The sequence below is a fragment of the Felis catus genome, chromosome B4 (genome assembly GCF_018350175.1).
Source record: "Felis catus isolate Fca126 chromosome B4, F.catus_Fca126_mat1.0, whole genome shotgun sequence".
Taxonomy (NCBI): domain Eukaryota; kingdom Metazoa; phylum Chordata; class Mammalia; order Carnivora; family Felidae; genus Felis; species Felis catus.
In genome coordinates this window covers 26159001-26181846 of record NC_058374.1, presented here as the reverse complement: position 1 = coordinate 26181846, position 22846 = coordinate 26159001, and the positions used below count along the sequence as shown (strand labels likewise).

Sequence of the window (22846 nt, the reverse complement as noted above, 5' to 3'; positions counted from 1 at the left end):
TGGGGCATCTCACAGGAATTATACTGAATGAGACCCTGCTCACAGCTGTCAGGGAGATCTTTGCCGGCATCCTGGGAACGCTTGTGAACACTTTGGACTGAGGGTGCCAGTGGATGAAGCCATTCAGTTCTTGTCGAACCACATATCCTCCAGCAGAGATCCAACCCGTAGCATCTTCCTTGTTACCCAGGGATCACAGATTCTCACTTCACTGATGGGTACACCTTAGGGTGCATAACCTCCAAGAGCCATAATGACCCAGAGAAGCCCTTGGCTTCTCTTCAGGAAGATGAGTCTGAAGTGAAAAGAGTCCCAAGAATCAGTAGGGTGATTGACTCCTTAACTTGGGCGCCGGTGAGGAATAGGATGCTTCTGCTTATACAACCCCTCTCTGCCGGAGCCCTGGCTCTGGTTGTGTCCAAGTCCCTCAGTGTGGTTCCAGCAATATGTCCACAGAGCCTCACCAGCCATACAGCCCATCTCTCCCCAACCCCACCCCACATAACCTGTCTGCCTAACTCCTCAGGGGAGTTTGTGATTTGTATTCACATTCTAGGGAGGCTCTGACTATGGCTCAAGAGTATCCCTTAACTCCCACCCCTTTACCAATCCCCCTTGACTGCAGGTGAGTCCTCAGAAGCATAGTGTAAATAATATAAAATATTGACGGGGAAGTGTTGACAAGCTTCATGGAGAGCAGGAAGCTTACCCTTTTAGGACACTCCGAAGGACAGAAGGACAAAAGGAGAACTCGTGTGAGATCAGGAAAAGGCTTACATGGGATGTTTGGAAGACTTTCATGTGCAGACAGCTTTTTAACTCAACGGCATCTTTTAAGTATTTGATTTAAAAACCGGTTTTATGATTTTTTTAGCTGCTTCTGTTCAGTATTATGACATTTCAAAACATTTTAAAAGGCAAGTTCTGTGCTCCGACATCTTTTCAGGGGTATTCATTAATACTGATATTCATTAATTAATAATTTATTCAACATTCTATAATATTACTTATTAATATCATTAACGTATATTCATATATAATGATATTTATTGTCAACAACGAATTGAATAATATATTGAAAGAGCTACTGGCCTGAATTAGATAATTTTAAGGAATTTTCTCCTTTGAAAGAAACTTCAGTTTGACTGTAAAATTCACTCATGACATTATGAAGAAATGTAAGAAAACTGATTTTCTTCCTTGCAGACAGTGAAACACTTAAGGACCCTAGAATTTAAGCCCTACGTGATATTTATAAAGCCTCCATCAATAGAGCGTTTGAGGGAGACAAGGAAAAATGCAAAGATAATCTCAAGCAGAGATGACCAGGGTGCTGCAAAGCCCTTTACAGTAAGTACAATGATGCTTAGTAAGAAGACATAAGTGCTGCTCAAAATCTTACGTGCCACTTAGGTAGCCACTGCCTTTGGAAGATGTAGTAGACAGTGTGATCCAAAAACCGATAAAAGATAGATTGTATCCAGGCACATACATTTTGAGTGATTGTACTGTGATGGCTTTTTTGTGCTTCTATGAATAGATCTTTATGTTATATTGAGCAAAACATCCCTGTAATGATAAGTTAGTGACTAACAATCCCGAATTTTGGGAAAGGTGGGAATTTTGACTCTGTCAGAGCAGTTTAGTTACAAACAGATCAGAGAGAGAGTATTAGAAGCTATGACCTCTGAAGAACTTGTCGTTCAAGAGGGTCATTTTCATTTGTGGCTGAGATGAAAGAATGAACACAGAATAGCATTCAGTAAACCAGTTGTGGAAATGTTTGCATCCGTGTAAAGTGGTGTAATTGCCTGGTTAACCTTTTTTTTTTTTTTTTTTTTTTTTTTTTACTTCCTTTTGTAGGAAGACGACTTTCAGGAAATGATTAAATCTGCACAGATAATGGAAAGTCAATATGGCCATCTTTTTGACAAAATTATAGTAAATGATGACCTCACCGTGGCATTCAATGAGCTAAAGACTACTTTTGACAAGTTAGAGACAGAAACCCACTGGGTTCCAGTGAGCTGGTTACATTCATAACTAAGGGAGGTCCCATGAGCATCTTTTCTGTAGAGTGCATGATGGAATCAGTTACCATTTTGATGGTAGGGTTTTTTTTTTTTTAATCTATATCACTGTTGTAGATGTGCAATCTTGGTTAAAACTGAATGCTGGTTTTGTTTGTATCTTTTTACAGCCTTATTTCAAACACAATATTTGAGTATAAGATCCAAAATCAAAATCCACACAGTACCGTATTCTGAGCAGAGCTTTGAACCTTCTGATTGTCTTTAACATGCAGTTCTAGCTCCAAGATGAGGTTGGACGTTTTAGAGAGAATAGATATTGGAGTTCAGTGCTTCAGTTGGTCTTAGACGTGGGCCCTGCCATCGAGTTTGTGGGTTAGCAGTTGAAGGTATTAAGTTAGCAGCCTTGAACAGCTCCAAAGAAACAGGACATCTTTGCTCTTCTTTGGATGGGTCATTATAGATTTACCCAGGCTAACAGTAAGGCATCCCCTTATTATTTTAAAGTGCAACCTTTTTCTTACATATATACAATATATTCACAGTGGCCTTTGTGTTATAGCTTGAGAAGGCCTTTTTATGACTACATATCAGTGACCCAAATGTTTAAGAAGGGAAGATGGACTTTTAAAAATGATTATATCCGTAACTAAAAGCCTTTCCTTATGGTATTAATCTTTATCAGGATGGTAATATCTTGGGGCAAGTAACGATTACAAAGGACGTTTTTATTTGTCAATCCTCAAACAGGAGTTCTAGAGTCACCAAAGAGGTGATTCTAGCTGGCTTTGGATTTTCCCAATAAATTGTAAGAATGTGATACCTATTCTAAAAGTAGATGTTTTAACTGATACAGTTAAAAATGTGATCATTTTTCACCTGTGCAATTGATCATATATTTAAATTGCACTAAGACATATTTTAGAAAACTTTTCATGTAATGTTAACTTACCTCGGCATCATCAAAATAATTCTTAACACTGGTCAGATACCATCCTAATCTTGCCATTTTTCTAGACTTTTAAGACTCTTGTAAATATTTAGATGGGCTCTCATTTTTCTTGGTTACTACTGAACTTCAAACAATTCACGTAGCTCAAGACCGTAAAATGACCAGAAGTTGTATAAGAGAACATGTCATGTCATTCTTGCCTGCAGTAAGACCCGGCCAATCAAAACTCACTGCATCTGTAACTTCCAAACAGAAAATATTTTGTTTGTTCATTTGTAAAGAGAGTTTAGATGTCATGTTCAAAGAAAAATAGAATGTAGTGAAATTTTATATATTTATGAAATATTTGAAAGGCATATTTTTTTAATTATCAAATGGAGCTATTCGTAAATTGTATGTAAAGATATCGTAATTTAAAATAGTTGTATAAGTCAGGGTCAACATTCCATGTAAATATTTGACCTTTGTTCATACACAGACTCACAAGCGTGTTCTATGTGCATGGCACATCTGACGTAGCATTATCCACTGGACTTCCTTCAGACAGGTCAGATTTCACATTAGAAACAGAGACAAAAACTCTACTGCAATAGCCTTGATACACACACTAAAATAATCAGACTAAATGTTACTTAACATGATCCAAATAGCGAGTTCTATGTTTATTAACTAAATAGCAAACAATTTAGTTTTTTAAGATAGTGGGGAAAAGGGTCCCCAGATCTGATGCTAAAGCCGTAAAGTTATATAGCTGCTCTAAGAAAATACAAGTCTTACGTAGAGAGTTTGGGTAGAATATATTCCTCTTTGAACACAGACTAAAATTTCCTATAAATCAAGACTTCCTGTACGAAGAGTAATGGGAAACATGTAATTATCTAGCAGTGGTCTGAATAATTTAGGCAGTCCACATTCTTTACCGTGGAGGTAGAGGGTAAGTGTAATGTTGTGGAAACTGAGTGCTTTTTGCTGTCAGTAGTAATAATGGGGTGTTATTTAAAAATCTAACTGTCCAGACCATTCTCCCTTTTCACACTAGAGCCGAGCAATGTTCTTTTAAAACTGATAAGGAATCTTTTATTAGTCTATATGGTGTTGTAAGTGACATTTATATGGCCATGTGGATGCTTAGAGCTTAGGTTAAAACTGAGTTAGGCAGGGCCACGGCCTTGTTGACAATTGTAGCAAAAGGCCCTGGACTCTGTGTCTGCACCCAGACCTCCAACACCTACAGAGATGCGTGCGTGTGGGGTTCTTTGGAGCAGCCGGCTCCTAGCACAGAGTGTCAGCCACCAGTGGAGAAGAGGAATGTTCGTATTTTTAAGTCCATATATTTAAAATCCAAGATCAAGAAGGAAATTCTGTACTCCCATGATTATCAAATCGGTTAAAAATAAAAAGGTGAAATTGAAATATTCTTCCCCCTTGTTTTACTTCCTCATATAAATGTTCTTAATATATGTAAGGCTGACATTCCTGGTATTGTATAATGATTGAATGTATCTAAATTGTAATATAAAATCGACAAAACATGTAATCTTTGCAGATTTACAGAAACTGTTATTCAAAGCTTCTCGAAGATCTAGATTTTTATTATTTATTTTCGTCTTAACTAGTAAAGATTTATAAATGAATGTAATGGAAAACCTTTGATCTTAATAAAGTGTCTTCAAGTTACTTGTCTTCTTTCTGCACAGTTGTTTTTGCACTTGGGTATTTGGTACACTGTTTCCCATGGTAGAACAAATTCTCTTTTCTACTCTGATATCAAGGTTTTGTTTGAACTTGCCATGTCTGAAATTAAACTTCGTATTTGTTTCAGTCAAATACTTGTTGGCTTCAACAAGGCTGTTGAAGAGATGGAATTCACTAGTCTTGCTCCTACCCATACAGTGCAGCCATTTAAAGAGGTCGAGGGTGGGTGATCTGGGCCCATCTGTGACGGGAACATCCCTTCCCCCACCCCTCCCCATCAGGAATCCAAGCTTTATCCACATCCTGTTCCTGAACAGGTAGAGCAAAACTAAACCTTCTTATTTAGCTGTCCCTGAGGACAAACTGCCACCTGTTCATAGAGACAGGCTAATTAGTATTGTCCTTGCTTCAACAGCTGAACCAGCTAATCCCAGCTCTGGTTCCAACGAAAGACTGTACAGTGGAGCTGTCAGGAACATGGGCTCCAGAGCCAGAATCCTTGAGTTCAAATTCTGGTTTTGTCTATGACCAGCTTTGCAACCTTGAGACAGTCGTGTAACCTCTCTGGTCCTCATTTTCTGATCAGAAAAATGGAGATGATAATACTGCTCACCTCACGGGATTGTTGTGGGCTTGAAAGAGCTGATCCATGTAAAGTATTTGGAACAAAACTTGGGGTAGAAGTATTCAGTAACTGTGAACTCCTGTTTTATAATGGTTATTCTCACAGCACACAGTTTTAATTTAGCTCTATAAATAATCACCCCATAGAAACAGTGCTCCATTAGCAAATTAGCCGGAAGTTTCCTCATAATTTCTATGACCGTTTTATTATTTAGAAAACAGCCATTACTTCCAAGTGATACATCAGGACCTAATCAAGTAATCCTCAGTAGGGTAGTGAACAAATGTTTATTTTTAGCCGCTGGTATGCAACATAATTTATATCGATTTGAAAGAAATGTCCCTTAATTGTATTAATGCCCTTTCTTCTAACACACTTCCCTTCCAAATGTTTGCCCACTTACCCTTAAGCTCCTGGAGGGCAGGAAATATTTTTTCTAACAGCTGTCTTACACACAAGCCCAGGAACTGCCAAATTGTACTTACTAGTCATCAAACATCTGTATGATTTCCATTCACTATCTCATTTAGTCCTCACAGTTCCCTTAACATGAAAGATAATATCTTCATCTTTTACAACTGAGAAAAGTGAGGGGCAGGGCTTAAGTACCTTTTCCAAGGTGACAGGTGATAAGTCGTGGAATCAGGGTCAGGGTCCGCCTTCCTCCGACCATGCTATTTTCGCTGCCCTGTGCTGCCTGGTGTTGCTATAACTGGAGCCAGAAACATGAGCTGGAAACATGAGATTAGGTAATTTGGAGAGGGTTTATCCTTTTTACGCATAAGTTTATAATTTCCTCAAAACACTGCTGCTTTAATCAGAACTTGATGTATCTATGCCTGTGTGAACAGGCTAATCCACAAAAGGTGGCTATTACCAGAAATATACCTGTGTAGCATAATACGCAATTTTTTGTTTAGTCTGCCTGAATCCCGGCCCTTAGTGATGAATCAGGACAATCTGCATATTGCAGAGATTAATCGGAGCAGGTCGTGCTACCCAATTCCAGGTAACATCTGTCGGAGAAGCTGTGAAGAAGACTTGTTCCCCTGATTTAAACAACTGCATGAGGCAAAAGATCTTTTATGACCCCGTCCCCATCCTTTCTGTTTGAGATACTTTGGGTATTTTGTGATGCTTGTCAATTTGACAGCCATAATCCCAACCTTAAACCAAGGCACAATGGACCATAAAGGCCAATCGATGGAGGATGGAACATCATTGAACTGTTGAACTGATCCTGGGACCTCCTCATTCCACTAATTGCTAAATATTCAATAAAGGTTCTTCTCACGGACTGTTGGGAATATAAACTGGTACAGCCACTCTGGAATTTGGCATGGAGGTTCCTCAAAAAATTAAAAACAGAACTTCCATATGATCCAGCAATCCCATTTCTAGGTATTTATCTGAAAGAAATCACTGTCTCAAAGGGATATCTGCACTCCCACGTTCGTTGCAGCCTTACTCAGAATAGGCAAGACAAGGAAACAGGTCCATCAGCAGAGGAACAAAGAATTGGGGAAGCACACACACCCAAATTACTCAGCTAGAAAAAATTCTGCCTTTCCCAACAACATGGATGGACTTTGAGGGCCTTTCACTAAGTGGAATAAGAGAAAGGCAAAAACTGTATGTTCTCATTAATATATGGAATCTAAAACAGGCAACCTCAGAAAGTAGATGTTAGTTACCAGGGGCTGGAGGGTAGGGAAATAGGGAGATGACGGTCAAGGCTACAAACTTCCAGTTATAAGATGAATAAACTCTAGGAATCAAGTGTAGTATACAACACAGCAACTGTAGTTAACGATGCTGTATTATGTACTTGAAACTTGCTAGGAGTACATTTTATCACCAAACACACAAAAGAAGGTAATTATATGAGGTGATGGAAGTGTTAGCCAACCTTATTGTGGTCTCACAATATATAAGTGTATTAAATTATCACATTGTACACCTTCAACTTATGCAATGCTATATGTCAACTGTATTTTAATAAAGCTGGTAAGAATAAGTGTTCTAATGGTTTAAGTCGCTATTGGGCTATTGGTGCTGAAAGCACTCCTAATGGTAAACAGCATCCATGAGTAACTCAGGTGACTCCCACTATTCACTCTCACTTACCAAAGGCTGTTTTTCTGCACAGCTGTCACATTCCCTGGAGTGACACGATTGAACTTGAAAGCACTCTGGAACCATAAAAATCATATCATCTCAATGTGGAAAAGCATTTGACACAATTCAACATTCAATTCATGTTAAAAAACTCTCAGTGATGTAGGTTTAGAGGGAACATACCTCAAAATGAATAAGGCCATACATATATGAAAAACCTACAGCCACATAGTAGTCAATGGTGAAGAACTAAGTGCTTTTCCCCTTGGTTTAGGAATAACATAAGGATGTCCATTCTCAGTACTTTAAAAAAATATTTATTTTGAGAGAGCAGGGGAGGGGCAGAGACAGAGAGAGAGAAAGAATCCCAAGCAGGCTCTGAACTGTGAGATCATGACCTGAGCTGAAATTGGGAGTCAGATGCTTAATTGAGCCACTCAGGTGCCCCCCACTCTCACCACTTTTATCCAACAAGTAGTAGCTACAACAAGAAATAAAAGGCATCCAAATTGGTAAGGAAGATGTAAAACGGTCACTATTTGCAGATGACATAATACTATACATAGAACACCCTAAGCACCCCACCAAAAAACTATTAGAAATAATAAATGAATTCAATAAAGATGCGGGACACAAAATTAATACACAGAAATCACCTGTGTTTCTTAACACTAATAACAAAGTAGCAGAAAGAGATATTAAGAAAACAACTCCATTTGCAATTGCACCAAAAAGAAGAAAATACCTCGGTACAAACTTAACTAAGGAGTGAGTGACCTGTACTTGGAAAACCATAAAACACGGATGAAAGAGATTAAAGATGACACAAATGGAAAGAATATATCCAAAGCAATCTACAGATTCAGTGCAATCCCTATCAAAATACCGACAGCACTTTTTACAGGATCAGAAACAAATGATTTTATAGAACTGGAGAGCCCAGAAATATACTCACACTCATATGGCCAATTAATCTGCAACAAAGGAGGCAAGAATATCCAATGGGGAAAAGACAGTCTCTTCAACAAATGGTGCTGGGAAAATTGGACAGCCACATGCAAAAGAGTGAAACTGAACCACTTTCTTAAGCTATACACAAAAATAAAATTCAAACTGAATTAAAGACCTAAATGTGAAATATGAAATAATAAAACTCCTAAAAGAAAACATAGGTAGTAATTTGAAATCAGTTTTAACAACAATTTTCTAGATATGTCTCCTCAGGCAAGGGAAACAAAAGCAAAAATAAACTACTGGGACTATATAAAAATAAAAAGCTTTTACACAGTAAAGGAAACCATCAACAAAACAAAAAGGCAACCTATCAAATGGGAGAAGCTATTTGCAAATGATATATCTGATAAGGGGTTAATATCCAAAATACATTAATAACTTAGACAACTAAACACCAAAAAAAAAAAATCACAACAATCCAATAAAAAATGGGCAGAGGACTTGAATAGACATTTTTCCAAAGAAGACTTACAGATGGCTGACACATGAAAAGATGCTCATCATCACTAATCATCAGAGAAATAACAAATCAAAACCACAATGAGATATCAACTTACATCTGTAGGAATGACCAGAATCAAAAAGATAAGAAACAACAAGTGTTGGTGAGGATGTGGGGAAAAAAAGGAACACTTATGCACAATTGGCGGGAATGTAAATTGGTGCAGCCACGGTGGAAAATAGTATGGAGATTCCTCAAAAAATTAAAAATAGAAACACTATATGATCCAGAAATTCCACTAAGGGGTATTTACCAAATGCAAATGAAAACACTGGTTTGAAAATATATATATATATATATATATATATATATATATATATATATATATATTTATATAGATGCATATATATAAACCCCTATGTTTACTGCATTATTTACAATAGCCAAGGTACAGAAGCAACTAAAGTGTCCATCAATACATGAATGGATAAAGGTGATGTGCTATACACACACACACACAACCGTAAAAATAAAGTGATACTTTGTCACTTTTGACAACACAGATGGACCTAGAGGGTATTATGCTAAGTGAAATAAGTCAGACAAAGACAAATACAATATGGTTTCACTTATATGGAATCTAAAAAAAATGAATAAAATAAACAAAAAGGTGTAATAGACCATAAATACATAAAACAAACTGATGGTTGCCAGAGGGGAGGGTGTGGGAGATACCAGCTTCTAGTTGTGGAATGAATGGGTCGCAGGGATGAAAGGCACAGCACAAAGAATATAGTCAATGGTATTATAATAGTGTGTCCTGGGGGCACCTGGGTGGCTCAGTCCATTGAGTGTCTGACTCCAGCTCAGGTCATGCTCTCACGGTTCATGGATTTAAGCCCCACATCAGGATTCTCCTCCACTCTCTCTGCCCCTCTCCTGCTCACACTTTCTCTCTCTCTCTCAAAATAAGTAAATAAACTTTTTTTTTTTATCTGAAGAAAGTAATCTCTGGAAACTATAGGATGGGCCAAAGCAAGAGACTATATTTAAATTTTATTTTTCTTGGGTTCCACTTTTTTTCCTCCATAATATGGATGAAATTTTAACCTTAAAATTAAAGTTTGAAGAAAATTGTTCTAATGTTTTTGGATTTACAAATTTATCATGCTTGTGAGTCTACCATTTTAAACAAAATAGTATCTTTTAACTTGATTAGGCAACAGTAATACCAAAGATTCTATCTGTTCAGTCTTTACTCTGCCCTAGGCATTCTAATTATTAGTATATAAGACAGAAAAGATCTAAATAGGAATATATTTGAATAACTGTAGTTACAGAACAATATAATTACTGTAAATGTTAAAGAGAAGCTATAGAGCATAAGTAAAAGGACTGGCAACAATAAGCCAGGCAGATGCAAACAAAAAGAAAGCAAAGGAAACAATAATAATAATATCAACATTGAATTCCATGTTTATTACTTGGGACAGAACGTTCTCCTATAGTAATCAATGGTGCAAGCCACAAAAGGAAGAGCATTGAAGCCACAGGCAAACCCTTGAGAATTATAATCAACAAAACCACATTATTCGGTTATTTTTCAAACACTTCTGTTAAATTGTGAAGAAAAATAGTTGTAGAAGGTCTGATTTTCCTAATTTCTCAGGCTGGTCTCATAGCCACGGAAAGAATGCTTTGTCCTGCAAACTGAAATCACACCTTCTCTTCAAGAGCCCCACCGAGCATTTACGAAACCCAACCCCAAAGTAAGCCACAAGGAAAACCTCATTAAATTCCAAAATCCTTAAATAGTGTAAATGGCATTTTATCTCCACAGTCCAATGGAACTGAAAATGAATGACAAATAGAAATGAAAGGGAAAAAACCACCTAGAAAAATTTTGTAAATAAGTTTTAAGTATTCTAGCCATCAAGGAAATAAAAATGAAACTGCAGATTATTCAGAAAATAATGAAGCTATCAGTCTATGAAATATGACTAAAACTGAGCTCCAGGAAATTTGCCTTAAAAGCTTTTCTGAGGGAAGAAACAAATAAAAATAAACATCGGCTCAAGCCACTTGGGAACAGATGACATGAGTGGTGTTTTGGCTAGGTTGTAATGTACACTGAGTTCTCCATGAATGCACTACCACGTGAATCAAAGGAAGATTGAACTTGATTTTTTCAGAACCCAGTATGAGTTTTTCACCGTTCTGGAACCTCACGTCACTAATGGCAATACCACTTGTGACACCTGCGTCTCACTCATGTGGCATGTGCGGTGACTGCGTGCATCTGACTACTGCCATCTTTAGAGAAGGGCTGCTTGAGCATGCACATATCAAAAGGTATATTCTGTTCTCAAATGCTTCCCTTTCCTTTCTTCTTTACCTTACAGTGGAATTTCTTCTTAATTCTGCAGGTTACACTGTCTATGGATTTCATGTCAGGAGTGCAAAAGGGATAATACAAAATTTGTCCTATAGAAAGGGATCGCTGAGTATGGTAGGGTTGATTATTGGATGCATAGCCATTCAAATGCCACCTCTTTTGCACCCTTTTCGTTTCACTGTGCATCCTGTGTTAATAGTATATTTTGATATGATCTATATATAACTGAGCATACACTAGCATCCTTGAGGATCCTGCTGCTATAAACAGGCTGCTGAAGAAGAAAATATCTTTAAAGTTAGGAATAGTTTCAGAAAACATCTAATAAGATCGAATAAAAAGACAGACATTACTGCAGACCTAAACATTAAATTAAAAAATCAAGCTAATAGATTTTCCTCGAACATAATTGTAAAAGGATAGGGATGCAAATTGAGGGAAAAAAAGTGTGGAGATGTGGAAAACAGATCCAAGACAGCCAGTATCTATCTATCTAGTAGGATCTCCCATTAGGAGAAAATTATATTAAGACATGGTATAAATCCTTCTCTAAATTAAAGATAGGCCTTCAGATTTAAAGATCCAGATATTTATTTTGTAAATTTGTAAACCTTATCAACAGAGAAAGAATCCCATAATGAGAAAGAAAGAAAGAAAGAAAGAAAGAAAGAAAGAAAGAAAGAAAGAAAAAGAAAAGAGAGAGAAAGAAGGAGAAGAAGGAAAAGAGGAGGAGGAGGGGGAGGAGGAGAAGGAGGAGAGGTAGGGAGGGAGCAAAAAGGAATCTGTTGGGCATCAAACATCTCATGCGCAACAGGGTATCATATAGCAAAGGACACATTATGTAATGCGGGAAAAATGAGCATAAGCTGAAAATTCTATAACCCAGATCATCATTCAAGAGTGACAATAAAATGAACTCATTTAGACATACAAGAACTTAGACATATTTACCACCCCTATATTCTTCCAGGAAGAAAGACTGAAAGATGGACTCTAGCAGTTGAAAATGAATTTATGAAAAAGGCATGAATAAAACCAACAGTGATCAGTAAAAGAATGAGCACAATTTACAGACAATGCTAAATGATAAAGATTTGGGTTCAAGTCACTGCTATCGTACTTCTTATCTATGTTACCTCATTTCATTTACTTATCCTTCCTGGGCCTTCATTTCTTTATTTATAAGATGGAAGTAGTAATAATAGGATGGGTCCAAAAGAGTTTGTTGAGATGCTCTACATAAAGCCCTCTATGTAGTATTTGCATCTGGTAAATGTTCAATAAATATTAGCTATTATGGGCTTCAAATTGCTAAAACATTTTTTGGAGGGTAATTTTGCAGTTCTATCAAAATTTACAATACACATGTCCTTAGACCAAACAGTTTCATTTGCACTTTCATATTTATACTGGAAGGTTAATTTATTAGAATTTAAGTAGAATTTATTATAGAAAAAAATATAATCAACCCTATTATCATCAGTAAGAGAATGGTAAACGATGGGTAATATTCTTTTAATTATTATGCCACTATTTAAAAATATGAGGAGGTTTTTTGGTATTATCTTATTATAATGTACTTATTAAATAATGTGTATATATTGACCTGAAGAGTGCTACAAAATGCATATACATAAAATGATATGGAAAGGTCCAAACCTTCTAGTACAGGCAGTGCACCTGGGGAAGGTACAGGTACTGGAGAGTCTCGCTTTCCAGTACATCCCTTTCTGGATTATTCAAATTATTTTTTTGTTTAGCCCGTTCTACTTTTACAGTTCAGTTTTTAAAATATGAATAAATGTCTCACAAATAGCACATCTCAATTTTGGTTACGATATATTCTAAAAGTGCTTTACTTGGTAACAAGTGCATCTGAAGCGGTAAGGCAGATTTCACCTGTGTGCCCTTCCTGGCGATGCGTGGCGTTAATCTGTGCCCAATTTTGGAATCCTGATCTATTATGAACGTGAGTGTTCACACATGTTCTCCCAGCTCCTTTCCCTTAACTCCCCCTATGCTGTCACCAAGACACCATTGCTTAGGTTTCCATCCTTTTCCATCCTTCTCTTCTACAGGCTTTCCCTGACAATCTCACTCACTCTATACTTATCGGAACAAAGGACGAGCACTAACATTCACTGGGCACCTATTTTGTCCTAAGAACTTTTTAAAAAATTTATTTATTTATTTTGAGAGAGAGAGAGAGAGAGAGAGCGAGCATGCACACACAAGTGGGAGGCGGGGCAGAGAGAGAGGGAGACAGAGAATCCTAAGCAGGCTCCCAGGCTCTGTGCTGTCAGCACAGAGCTCGATGTGGGGCCTGATCTCACAAACTGTGAGATCATGACCTGAGCTAAAATCAACAGTTGGGACACTGAACTGCCTGAGCCACCCAGGTGCCCCTATCCTAGGAACTTTTAACAAGCCACCTCATTTACTGCCCACAACAGTCTGAACAAAAGCAGTATCCTTGTTTTACGAATAAGAGAGATGCACAGAGTCTAAGAAACTTGCCCAAGGTCATCCCCCAGTATATAGTAGATACAGCAGTTAAACTCCAAGATGCCTGGTTCCAAAACCATGTTTTACCATCCTTTAAACCATATCATCTTCTATACATTTAATCACACTCATTGTGATTTTTTGTTTATATGTTACAGGCATGATACCTTTTCACTCTCTGCCTTGGTTTCCTCCTCTGTAAAGTGTGGATAATCATCATTAGGATTGTTATGAATATCAATCCTGAGTTAATATTTGTGACAATGCTCAGAACTGTGCTTGGTACATTGTGAGTTCTACAGGTATTTGGTGGTGGTGGTTTTCCTTTTAAATTCTACTTGAATCAGATTTCCTTGATTAACCCTCATATATAAAAATGGTCACTAGCACCTGTCAGTTGTTCCAGAGATGTCTCTTCTTAACCCACTGCCAAGTATTTTAGCATCCTTTGCTGGACCTATTCCAATCCCCCCCCCCACCCCTGCAGTTGGCCCGTCTTCTGCAGTCTGGCCCTGCTATGATTCATCCTCGATATTCCCAGCGTGGGTGATTTTTCTAAAACATAAATTTGATTAGGATATTCTCTTGCTTAAATCCTTGTGATGTCTTCCAATACAATTTTAAAAATGGGCCAAAAATGTGAACACTTCACAAAAGAAAATCTATAAATAGCTAATAAGCACATAAGAGATGCTTAACATCACTAGTCAACAGGGAAATGCAAATTGAAAGAAACCACAGTTTCTATACAGCCAGTTAGGCTGGCTAAAATGAAAAAGACTGACCATGCCATGTTACGGCATGGATGTAAAGCAACTGGAACATTGCTGAAGGGAAGGAAGAATGGTAAGCCACTTTAGGAAACAATTTTGAAGTTTCTTAAGTGTACTTTTATCATTCCACTTCTTGATATTCACCAAAGGGAAATAAAATCATATGTTCACATAAACACTTATACACAAATGTCCACATCAGGATTATTTGTAATAGCCCCACACTGGAAACAGCCTACATGTCTATCAATGGGCAGAAGGATAAACTAATTCTAATATATCCATACAAGGGAACAGAACTCCAGAATAAAAAAAAGTACACTAATGAAACATGTAACAATATGGAAGAATCTTAAAACCATTATGCTGAATGAACAAAGCTAGACAAGATAAGAGAACATCATGTATGGTTCCATTTTTTGAAAGTTCCAAATAATTTATAATGACAGCAGATCAGTGATTGCCAGAGTTTGGTGAAGGAAGAGAGGTACTATGAAAGGTGTGAGGAAACTTTTGGGACCAATGGATATATTCATTATTTTTAATTAGGGTAATAATTTCACAGGTAGTACATTTGTCAAAGCGGATTACATTACACTTTAAATGTTAATTTAATATTTTTACCTCAATAAAGCTGCAAAAAGTGAGACAAATTCTGAAAGAATAAAAAACCACACACACTCATAAAGACTGTGTCAGGCATCTGTCTTCAACACAACACAACACAAAACAACCCAATCCTAGTATACAGAGTATTTTGTGATTGGCTGGATTTTGACCTTCATTTCCATCCTCGGAGCTCTCTGGCACCCCACACATATCTCTGGAACACTGGTCAGATACATTGTATTTATCTGCCCTTAGGTTTGTCTGCCCCTGTATCCCAATCTCTGTAGGATGAATGCAGAAAAGGTTTGGCCACAGTGGGCGCCTCTCCCCCACCACAAAGCCTGGTAGCTCAAGAATTTGTGGAAAGGTAGGAGAAACAGTGAAAACTTATTTGACTGGACAACGGAAGACCCCTTGGTAGTCTCTGGAAGTGCTATCCTGGGTAGTGGGTGTTTTAGACTTACGGACAGGTTCTTCAGGAAGACGGAAAATTAACCTTGGAACTTTCCACATGGAGATCTTCAGGTGGTAGAAATACGCAAGGTGGTTATCCAGCAGACTGCCATTCCTGTCGTGAGGTAGAAATACCAACTGTAACGAAAACGTGGGACCAGCTTCTCTCAAGAAAGACAATAAAAATCAAGCCCTCCTTTTTGGGCACATTTTATATAACCCATCATGAGTTAGAGAATATTCTTTAGAACTTTCACATAGCTGAGATGAACAAAATATTTTTATAAAGTAGACTTCTTTCATCCTCATAGTCCCTAATGATCAGTTCCTCTTCATAACTTATGTCTTTTTCACCAGTAGCTTTAATATTCCTAAAAAAAAAAAAAAAAAAATACTATGGGGGCTCAGCCCTTGTAAGGCTGGCAGGAGACATTCTTATATGCAAAATATTACTTAGTTGAGATTTTATTCTGTTAAACTCTTTACCTCACGTACCTAAATTTGAACTCACCTTCCTACCAAAATCCCTCTGCTTTCTGTATTCTCAGCCATAGTTAATGGCTCCACAGTCCCTCCAATATGTCCAGTTAGACTCTCCCAGTCTACGCTAACCCCTCCTTACTCTTCACTGTCGGAGGCAGACTTAAGAGATGACCCCCAGAACCTCCACCCTTTGGTGTACAAACACCTTCCCTCAGTTTTTCAATCAAACACTAATGTAGGTGCTGCTGTAAAAGCATGTGGCGTTTGTAACCAAGATTCCAAATCAGTTGATTTTAAGTAAAGTAGATTATTCTGGCCTAATCAGGCATGGCCTTAAAAGGGACTAAACTTTTCCTGAAAAAAAGAAAAGAAAGAAAAAAAAAAAGAAGGAAGGAAAGAAAAAAGATTTGAAGTGTGAGAAGGATCTGACACTAAGGAGATTCTCTGTTTCTGGCTCTGAAGATGGAGAGGACCACACGTCAATGAACGCAGGTGACTTCTAGGAGCTGAGAGTAGCCCCTGGCTGACAGAAGAAAGCTAGGATTGCAATGGCAGCCCTACAATCGTGAGGGACTGAATTTTTTCAACAACCACACGAACTTGTAAATGGACCCTGAAGAAATGAGCAGTAAGCACCGCCGTTACCTTGACTTTGGCCTTACGGGACCCTGAGCAGAGAACTCAGCCACACCACGTCTGAGCTTCTGACCTACAGAAATGTGAGCTAAAAATGATCATTGTTCAAAACTGCTAACTCTGTGGCAGAGTGTTATGCGGAAATAGAAAACTAGGATGTTCACCCCCAACATACATTCTGCCACTGAATCCTATCAAATCTCTTAGCTTCATTCTAACATCTCTCTCCCTTTTTATTTTATCATGGTAACAACACTCAATATAAGGTCTATCTTCTTAACAGACCTGTAGGTGTACAATATAGTAGCATCCTCTATAGGCACAATATTGTACAACAGATATCTAAACTTATTTACCGTATAAAACTGGAGCTTTCAAATTTTAATTCTAGTGTAATTAACCTACAGTGTTAGTTTCATGAGTATGATATAGTGATTCAGCACTTCTATACATTACTCTGTGCTCACCACAGAAAGTGTACTCTTAATCCCCTTCACCTATTTCTCCCACCAATCCCCCACCCCCACATCTCCTCGTATAACTATCTCTTTGTTTTCTATAGTTCAGAGTCTTTGTTTGTTTCTTAAATTACACATGTAAGTGAAATCATATGGTATTTGTCTTTCTCTGTCTTATTTCACTTAGCATTATACTCTCTAGAACCATCCACGTTGTTGCAACTAGGAAGATGTCATTCTTTTTTTATAACTGAGTAATATTCCATTGTATACCACGTTTTCCTTATCTATTCATCTGTCAATGGACACAGGCTGCTTCCATAATTTAGCTATTGTAAATAATGCTGCAATAAACACAGGGGTGCATGTATCTTTTCAAATTAGTGTTTTCCTATTCTTTGGATAAATACCCAGTAGTGGAATTACTGGATCATATGGTAATTCTATTTTTACTTTTTTGAGGAACCTCTATACAGTTTTCCAGAGTGGTTGCACCAGTTTAAATTCCCACCAATAGTGCAAGAGCGTTCCTTTTTCTCTACATCCTCACCAGCATTTGTTTCTTGTGTTTAATATCGGCCATTCTGACAGGTGTGAGGTGATAACTCATTGTGGTTTTGATTTTTCATTTCCCTGATGTTGAGAGATGTTGAGCATCTTTTCATGTGTCTGTTGACCATCTGGATGTCTTTTTTTTGGAGAAATGTCTGTTCATGTCTTCTGCCCATTTTTTAGTTGGGTTATTTGGGGTTTTTTGGTGTTAAGTTGCATAAATTACGTATTTTGGATACTAACTCTTTACTGAATATGTCATTTGCAAATATCTTCTCCTATTCAGTAGGCTTTTTGTTTTGCTGATTGTTTCCTTCACTTTGCAGAAGCTTTTTATTTTGATGTAGTCCCAATAGTTTACTTTTGCTTTTGTTTTCCTTGCATTAGGAGATATCCAGAAAAATGTTGCTACAGATGATATCAGAAATTATTGCCTGTGCTCTCTTCTAGGATTTTGAGGGTTTCAGGTCACACATTTAAGACTTTAATCCATTTTGAATTTATTTATGGTGTAAGAAAGTGGTCCAGTTTCATTCTTCTGCATGTTACTGTCCAGTTTTCCCAACACCAGTTGTTGAAGAGACTGTCTTTCCCATTGCAGATTCTTTCCTACTTTGTCAAAGGTTAATTGACCATATAATCATGCGTTTATCTGGGATCTCTATACTGTTCTATTGATGTTTATGTCGATTTTCTTATGCCAGTACCATAGTGGTTTTTACTGTTTGTTTTTGTGTGTGGGTGGTGGTGGTTTCTTTTAATAACCGGAATGTATTGTTCTTTGATATGCTTGTTGAAGATGTTCTGAGCCCAGCACACTCTTTTTGTCCATTATATATTCCAGAGAATTGGCATCACCATTTGAGTTGCTTCCTTCTGTTATAATTATACCCACTGTTATGCACAAAGTTCAGTACAGGGTCTATAATTTGAGGGGGGACAGTCTCAGCTTGAGTCCCTGTTGATCTGAGGTGAAGGTGTGTTGACTTGTTATGAGCAGGCAGCAGTGCACACTGACTTGAGCAGGAGGGCAGCTGGACTGTGGTTTTGGGAAGGCCAATGGCACCATGTGTGATGGGGAAGTGGCTAGTTTTGCTCCTGGTTTAGTGGTCAGGAATTCCTTTAACTTTTGTTTGTCTGGGAAACTCTGTCTCTCCTTCTATTCTGAATGATGGCCTTGATGGATAGGGTATTCTTACCTGCAGATTTTTTCCTTTCAGTACTTTGTATATATCCTGCCCCACTCCCTTCTGGCCTGTAAAGTTTCTGCTGAAAAATCCACTGACAGATTTATGGCATTTCCCTGGTATGTAACTGCTTTCCTTTTCTCTTGCTGCTTTTAAAATTCTCTCTTTATCACTATTTTTTTGCTATTTCATTTACTGTGTGTCTTGGTGTGGATCTCTCTGGGTTGATTTTGTTGGGGGTTTTCTGTGTTTCCTAGATCTGGATTTCTGTTTCCTTCTCCAGATTCAGAAAACTTTCAGCTATTATTTCTTCAAATAAATTTTCTGCTCCCTTTTCTCTTGTTTCTCATTCTGGGATTCCTATAATGTGACTATTATTATGCTTGATGGTGTTTATTCTCATTTTGCATCACCTGCTCAGCTTGATTATTTTCCATTACTTTGTCCTCCAGGTCACTGATCCATTCTTTGGTTTTCTCTTGTATACTATTTATTTCAGGTAGTCTATTTTTTTTAATGTTTATTTTTGAGAGAGAAAGAGAGAGTGTGCAAGGGGTGGGGGAGGGGGAGAGACAGAGGGAGACAGAGGATCCAAAGCTGGCTCCGTGCTGACAGCAGAGAGCCAATATGGGGCTTGAACCCATGAACCATCGAGATCATGACCTGAGCCAAAGCCAGAAGCTTAACCAACTGAGTCACCAAGGCACCCCGAAGGTAGTCTATATTTAATTTCATTTATTGAGTTTATCATCTCAGATTGGTTCTTTTTTATGTCTTCTCTTTTTTGAGGGTCTCTTCTGAGGTCCTCCATTCTTTTCTCAAGTCTAGTGAGTATCTTTATGGCCATTACTTTACATTCTTTTCCAGACATATTACTTACCTCCATTTTGCTTAGGTCTCTTGCTATGATTTTGTTCTATTCTTTCATGTGGGACATATTCTTCTGTCTCCTCATTTTATCTATTGCTATGTCTGTTTCTACGTGTTAGGAAAGTTAGCTACATCTCCTGTTCTTGAAAGTAGTGGCTTTGTGAAGAATAGGTCCTGTAGTTCCCCACAGTGCAATGTCTCCTTTTCACTAGAAAATGGCACTTCAGGGGTATCTCCTATGTGTGTTACTATTGTGGGCTGAGCTGTGTTTACCTTCAGTCCAGTCATGTGTAATGGTTCTCTTTGTCTGCTGTGGGCTGGGTCTGGTCCCTGTGTTAGTGGGCCATTCTGGGGCTACCCTGGGCTTTAGTTGGGTCAGACCAGGTATTTGCTAGAGATGAAGTAGTGCCAAACTACAGGGCACTTTCCCTATGCTGTCCCCTGAGACGGGTGGTGGGCAGGGCCTGCAGTCAGACCAGCTGTCTGCCCCAGCCCACTGTTGGGGCCACAGTCAGTCTGGTGTATGTGGTTATCTCCCCCTCTCCCTGGGGCAGGACTCACTTTGGAGTGGTGTTGGCCCTTGTATGGGCTACTTGCACAGTGCCAGGCTTCTGGTACTGCTTTGATGGGATCTGGCCAAGAGCGTTTGGGAAGGGGTGGAGCCACAACATGCATAGGGGCTAGAGAGGCAGGGTTAGCAACGTTTGTGGGCTGGTAGTCCCCTGTGGGAGGGGCCCTGCAGCACCAGGACTGAAGCAGTTCAGTCTGGAGGGGTGGATCCACAAAAGCACAATGTGGGAGCTGGGGTGAGGGGATGGCAGGCTACAGTGCAAGCAAGTTAGGTGGCAAGTCTTGGCACTGGTTCCTAGAAGTAGCTGGGTATCTAGGCTGGGGGGTAGAGGAGGAAAGTGGCATTTGCCAGCTCCTTTGTTCCTGGAGGAGTCCCCCACCAATCTCTGTCCCTCCTGGACACACTCTGAGATGAGTAAACCACTCTCTCCTCTAGCCCTAAGCATTTTTCAAACTACTGGTTCTACCCTCTATCTCCTGTCTCTTTAAGGGCAAGGACCCAGTTTCTTCTTACCCTCCCAGCTCCCTGAAAACTGAGTTGATGATTTTTAAAATTCCAGGTTTTAAGTTCTACTGGTTGTAAGAACTCACAAGATTCAGCCCCTCTGGTTTTCAAAGCCAAATGTTATTGGGATTTTTCTTCCCCGCATGGTCTCCCCTGATGTGAGAGTAATGTTTCTTCCCTCTCTATGCCCATGGCTCCCTCCTTCCCATGGAATGCCCCACAAGTCCATTTAGTGCTCAACTGCATCTCCACCATTCCTACCCTCTTCCATGTGGCTTCTTGTCTGTGTTGAGCTGTGGAGAGTTTGTTCTGCAAGTCTCCAGGTCATCTTCCAGGTTATTTTCACCAATGTGGGTATTATCTAGGTGTACCCATGAGACAAAGTGAGCCCAGGGTCCTCCTACTCCACCATATTTGCAATAGTCTCTGTGCCAATACCATACTGTTTTGGTTACTACAGCTTTGTAGTATAGTTTGAAATCTGGGATTGTGATACTTCAGTGTTGTTCTTTTACAAGATTGCTTTGGCTATTCAGGGTCTTTTGTGGTTCTAAACAAATTTTAGGATTATTTGTTCCAGTTCTGTGAAAAATGCTGTTGGTATTTTGATAGGAATTGCATTAAATATGTAGATTGCTTTGGGTAGTATGGACATCTAAGAAATATTTGTTCTTCAAATATTGAGCATGGGATATCTTTCCATTTGTTCGTATCCTCTTCAATTTCTTTCATCAGTGTCTTACAGTTTTCAGAGTATAGGTCTTTCATCTCCTTGGTTAAGTTTATTCCTAGGTATTTTTATTGTTTTTGGTGCAATTATAAATGGGATTGTTTTCTTAATTTCTCTTTCTGCTACTTTATTATTAGTGTATAGAAATGAAATGGATTTCTATATGCTGATTTTTTAATTTTGTGACCTTACTTAATTCCTTTATCAGTTCTAGAAGTTTTCAGTGGACTGTTTAGGGTTTTCTGTATATAGTATCATGTCATCTGCAAATAGCAAAAGTTTTACTTCTTCCTTACCAGTTTAGATGCCTTTTCTTTCTTTTTCTTGTCTGATTGCTGTGGCTAGGACTTAATTTTCTTATCTGATTGCTAGGGCTATGTTGAATAAAAGTGGTGAGAGTGGACATCCTTATCTTGTTCCTGATCTTAAGGAAAAAGCTCTCAGCTTTTCACCATTAAGTATGATGTCATCTGTGGGTTTTTCATATATGGACTTTATTGTGTTGACGTATGTTGCCTCTAAGCCTACTTTGTTGAGTATTTTTATCATGAGTGAATTTTGTACTTTGCCAAGTGCTTTTTCTGCATCTATTGAAGTGATCATATGGTTTTTATCCTTTCTCTCGTTGATGTAATATATCACATTGGTTGATGTGCAAATACTGAATCACCCTTGTATCCCAGAAATAAATCCCACTTGATTGTGGTGAATGATTTTTTTTTTACTGTATTGTTTGATTTGGTTTGCTAGTATCTTATTGAGGATTCTTGCACCTATGTTCATCAGAGATACAGTCCTATAGCTCTTTTTTTGTAGTGTCTTTATCTGGTATCGGTATAAGGGTGATTCTAGCCTCCAGGAATGAATTTGGAAGTTCTCCTTCCTCTTCTACTTTTTGGAATAAAAACAGAAATTTTATACCCACTAATTAGCAACTCCCCATTTTCATTTCTCCCAGTCACCATTCTATTCTTTGCCTCAATGAGTTTGACTATTTTAGATGCTTCAAAGAAGTGGAATTGTATAGTATTTATCCTTCTATGACTGGTTTATTTCACCTAGCATAATGTCCTCAAAGTTTGTCCATGTTGTCACATATTCCAGGATTTCCTTCTTTTTTAAGGCTGAATAATATTCCATTATAAGCATGTACCACATTTAAAAAAATTTTTTTAACGTTTATTTATTTTTGAAGGAGAGACAGAGCGTGAGCAGGAGACAGAGAAGGGCGGAGAGGGAGACAC

The 22846-nt window shown here is 38.2% G+C and overlaps 1 protein-coding gene and 1 long non-coding RNA gene across 7 annotated transcripts in view; one reads left to right on the top strand and one right to left on the bottom strand.

Moving 5' to 3' along the window:
- Positions 1 to 4659, top strand: part of MPP7 (MAGUK p55 scaffold protein 7) — a 291409-nt gene extending 286750 nt beyond the window's left edge. For all 3 annotated transcript variants that reach the window (XM_019834123.2, XM_019834129.2, XM_006933337.4), the window contains 2 exons: positions 1207 to 1350; positions 1864 to 4659. In XM_019834123.2, coding sequence (XP_019689682.2) covers positions 1207 to 1350; positions 1864 to 2043 — 324 coding nt within the window. In that variant the 3' untranslated portion in view covers positions 2044 to 4659. The remainder of the gene's footprint in view (positions 1 to 1206; positions 1351 to 1863) is intronic.
- LOC109501369 overlaps positions 1 to 22846 on the bottom strand; it is a 95035-nt gene that overhangs the window by 10125 nt on the left and 62064 nt on the right. For all 4 annotated transcript variants that reach the window (XR_006600372.1, XR_006600373.1, XR_002743694.2 and 1 more), the window contains 3 exons: positions 15623 to 15726; positions 7430 to 7494; positions 5912 to 6033 (listed from right to left, as the gene is read on the bottom strand). This is a non-coding gene — a long non-coding RNA (uncharacterized LOC109501369). The remainder of the gene's footprint in view (positions 1 to 5911; positions 6034 to 7429; positions 7495 to 15622; positions 15727 to 22846) is intronic.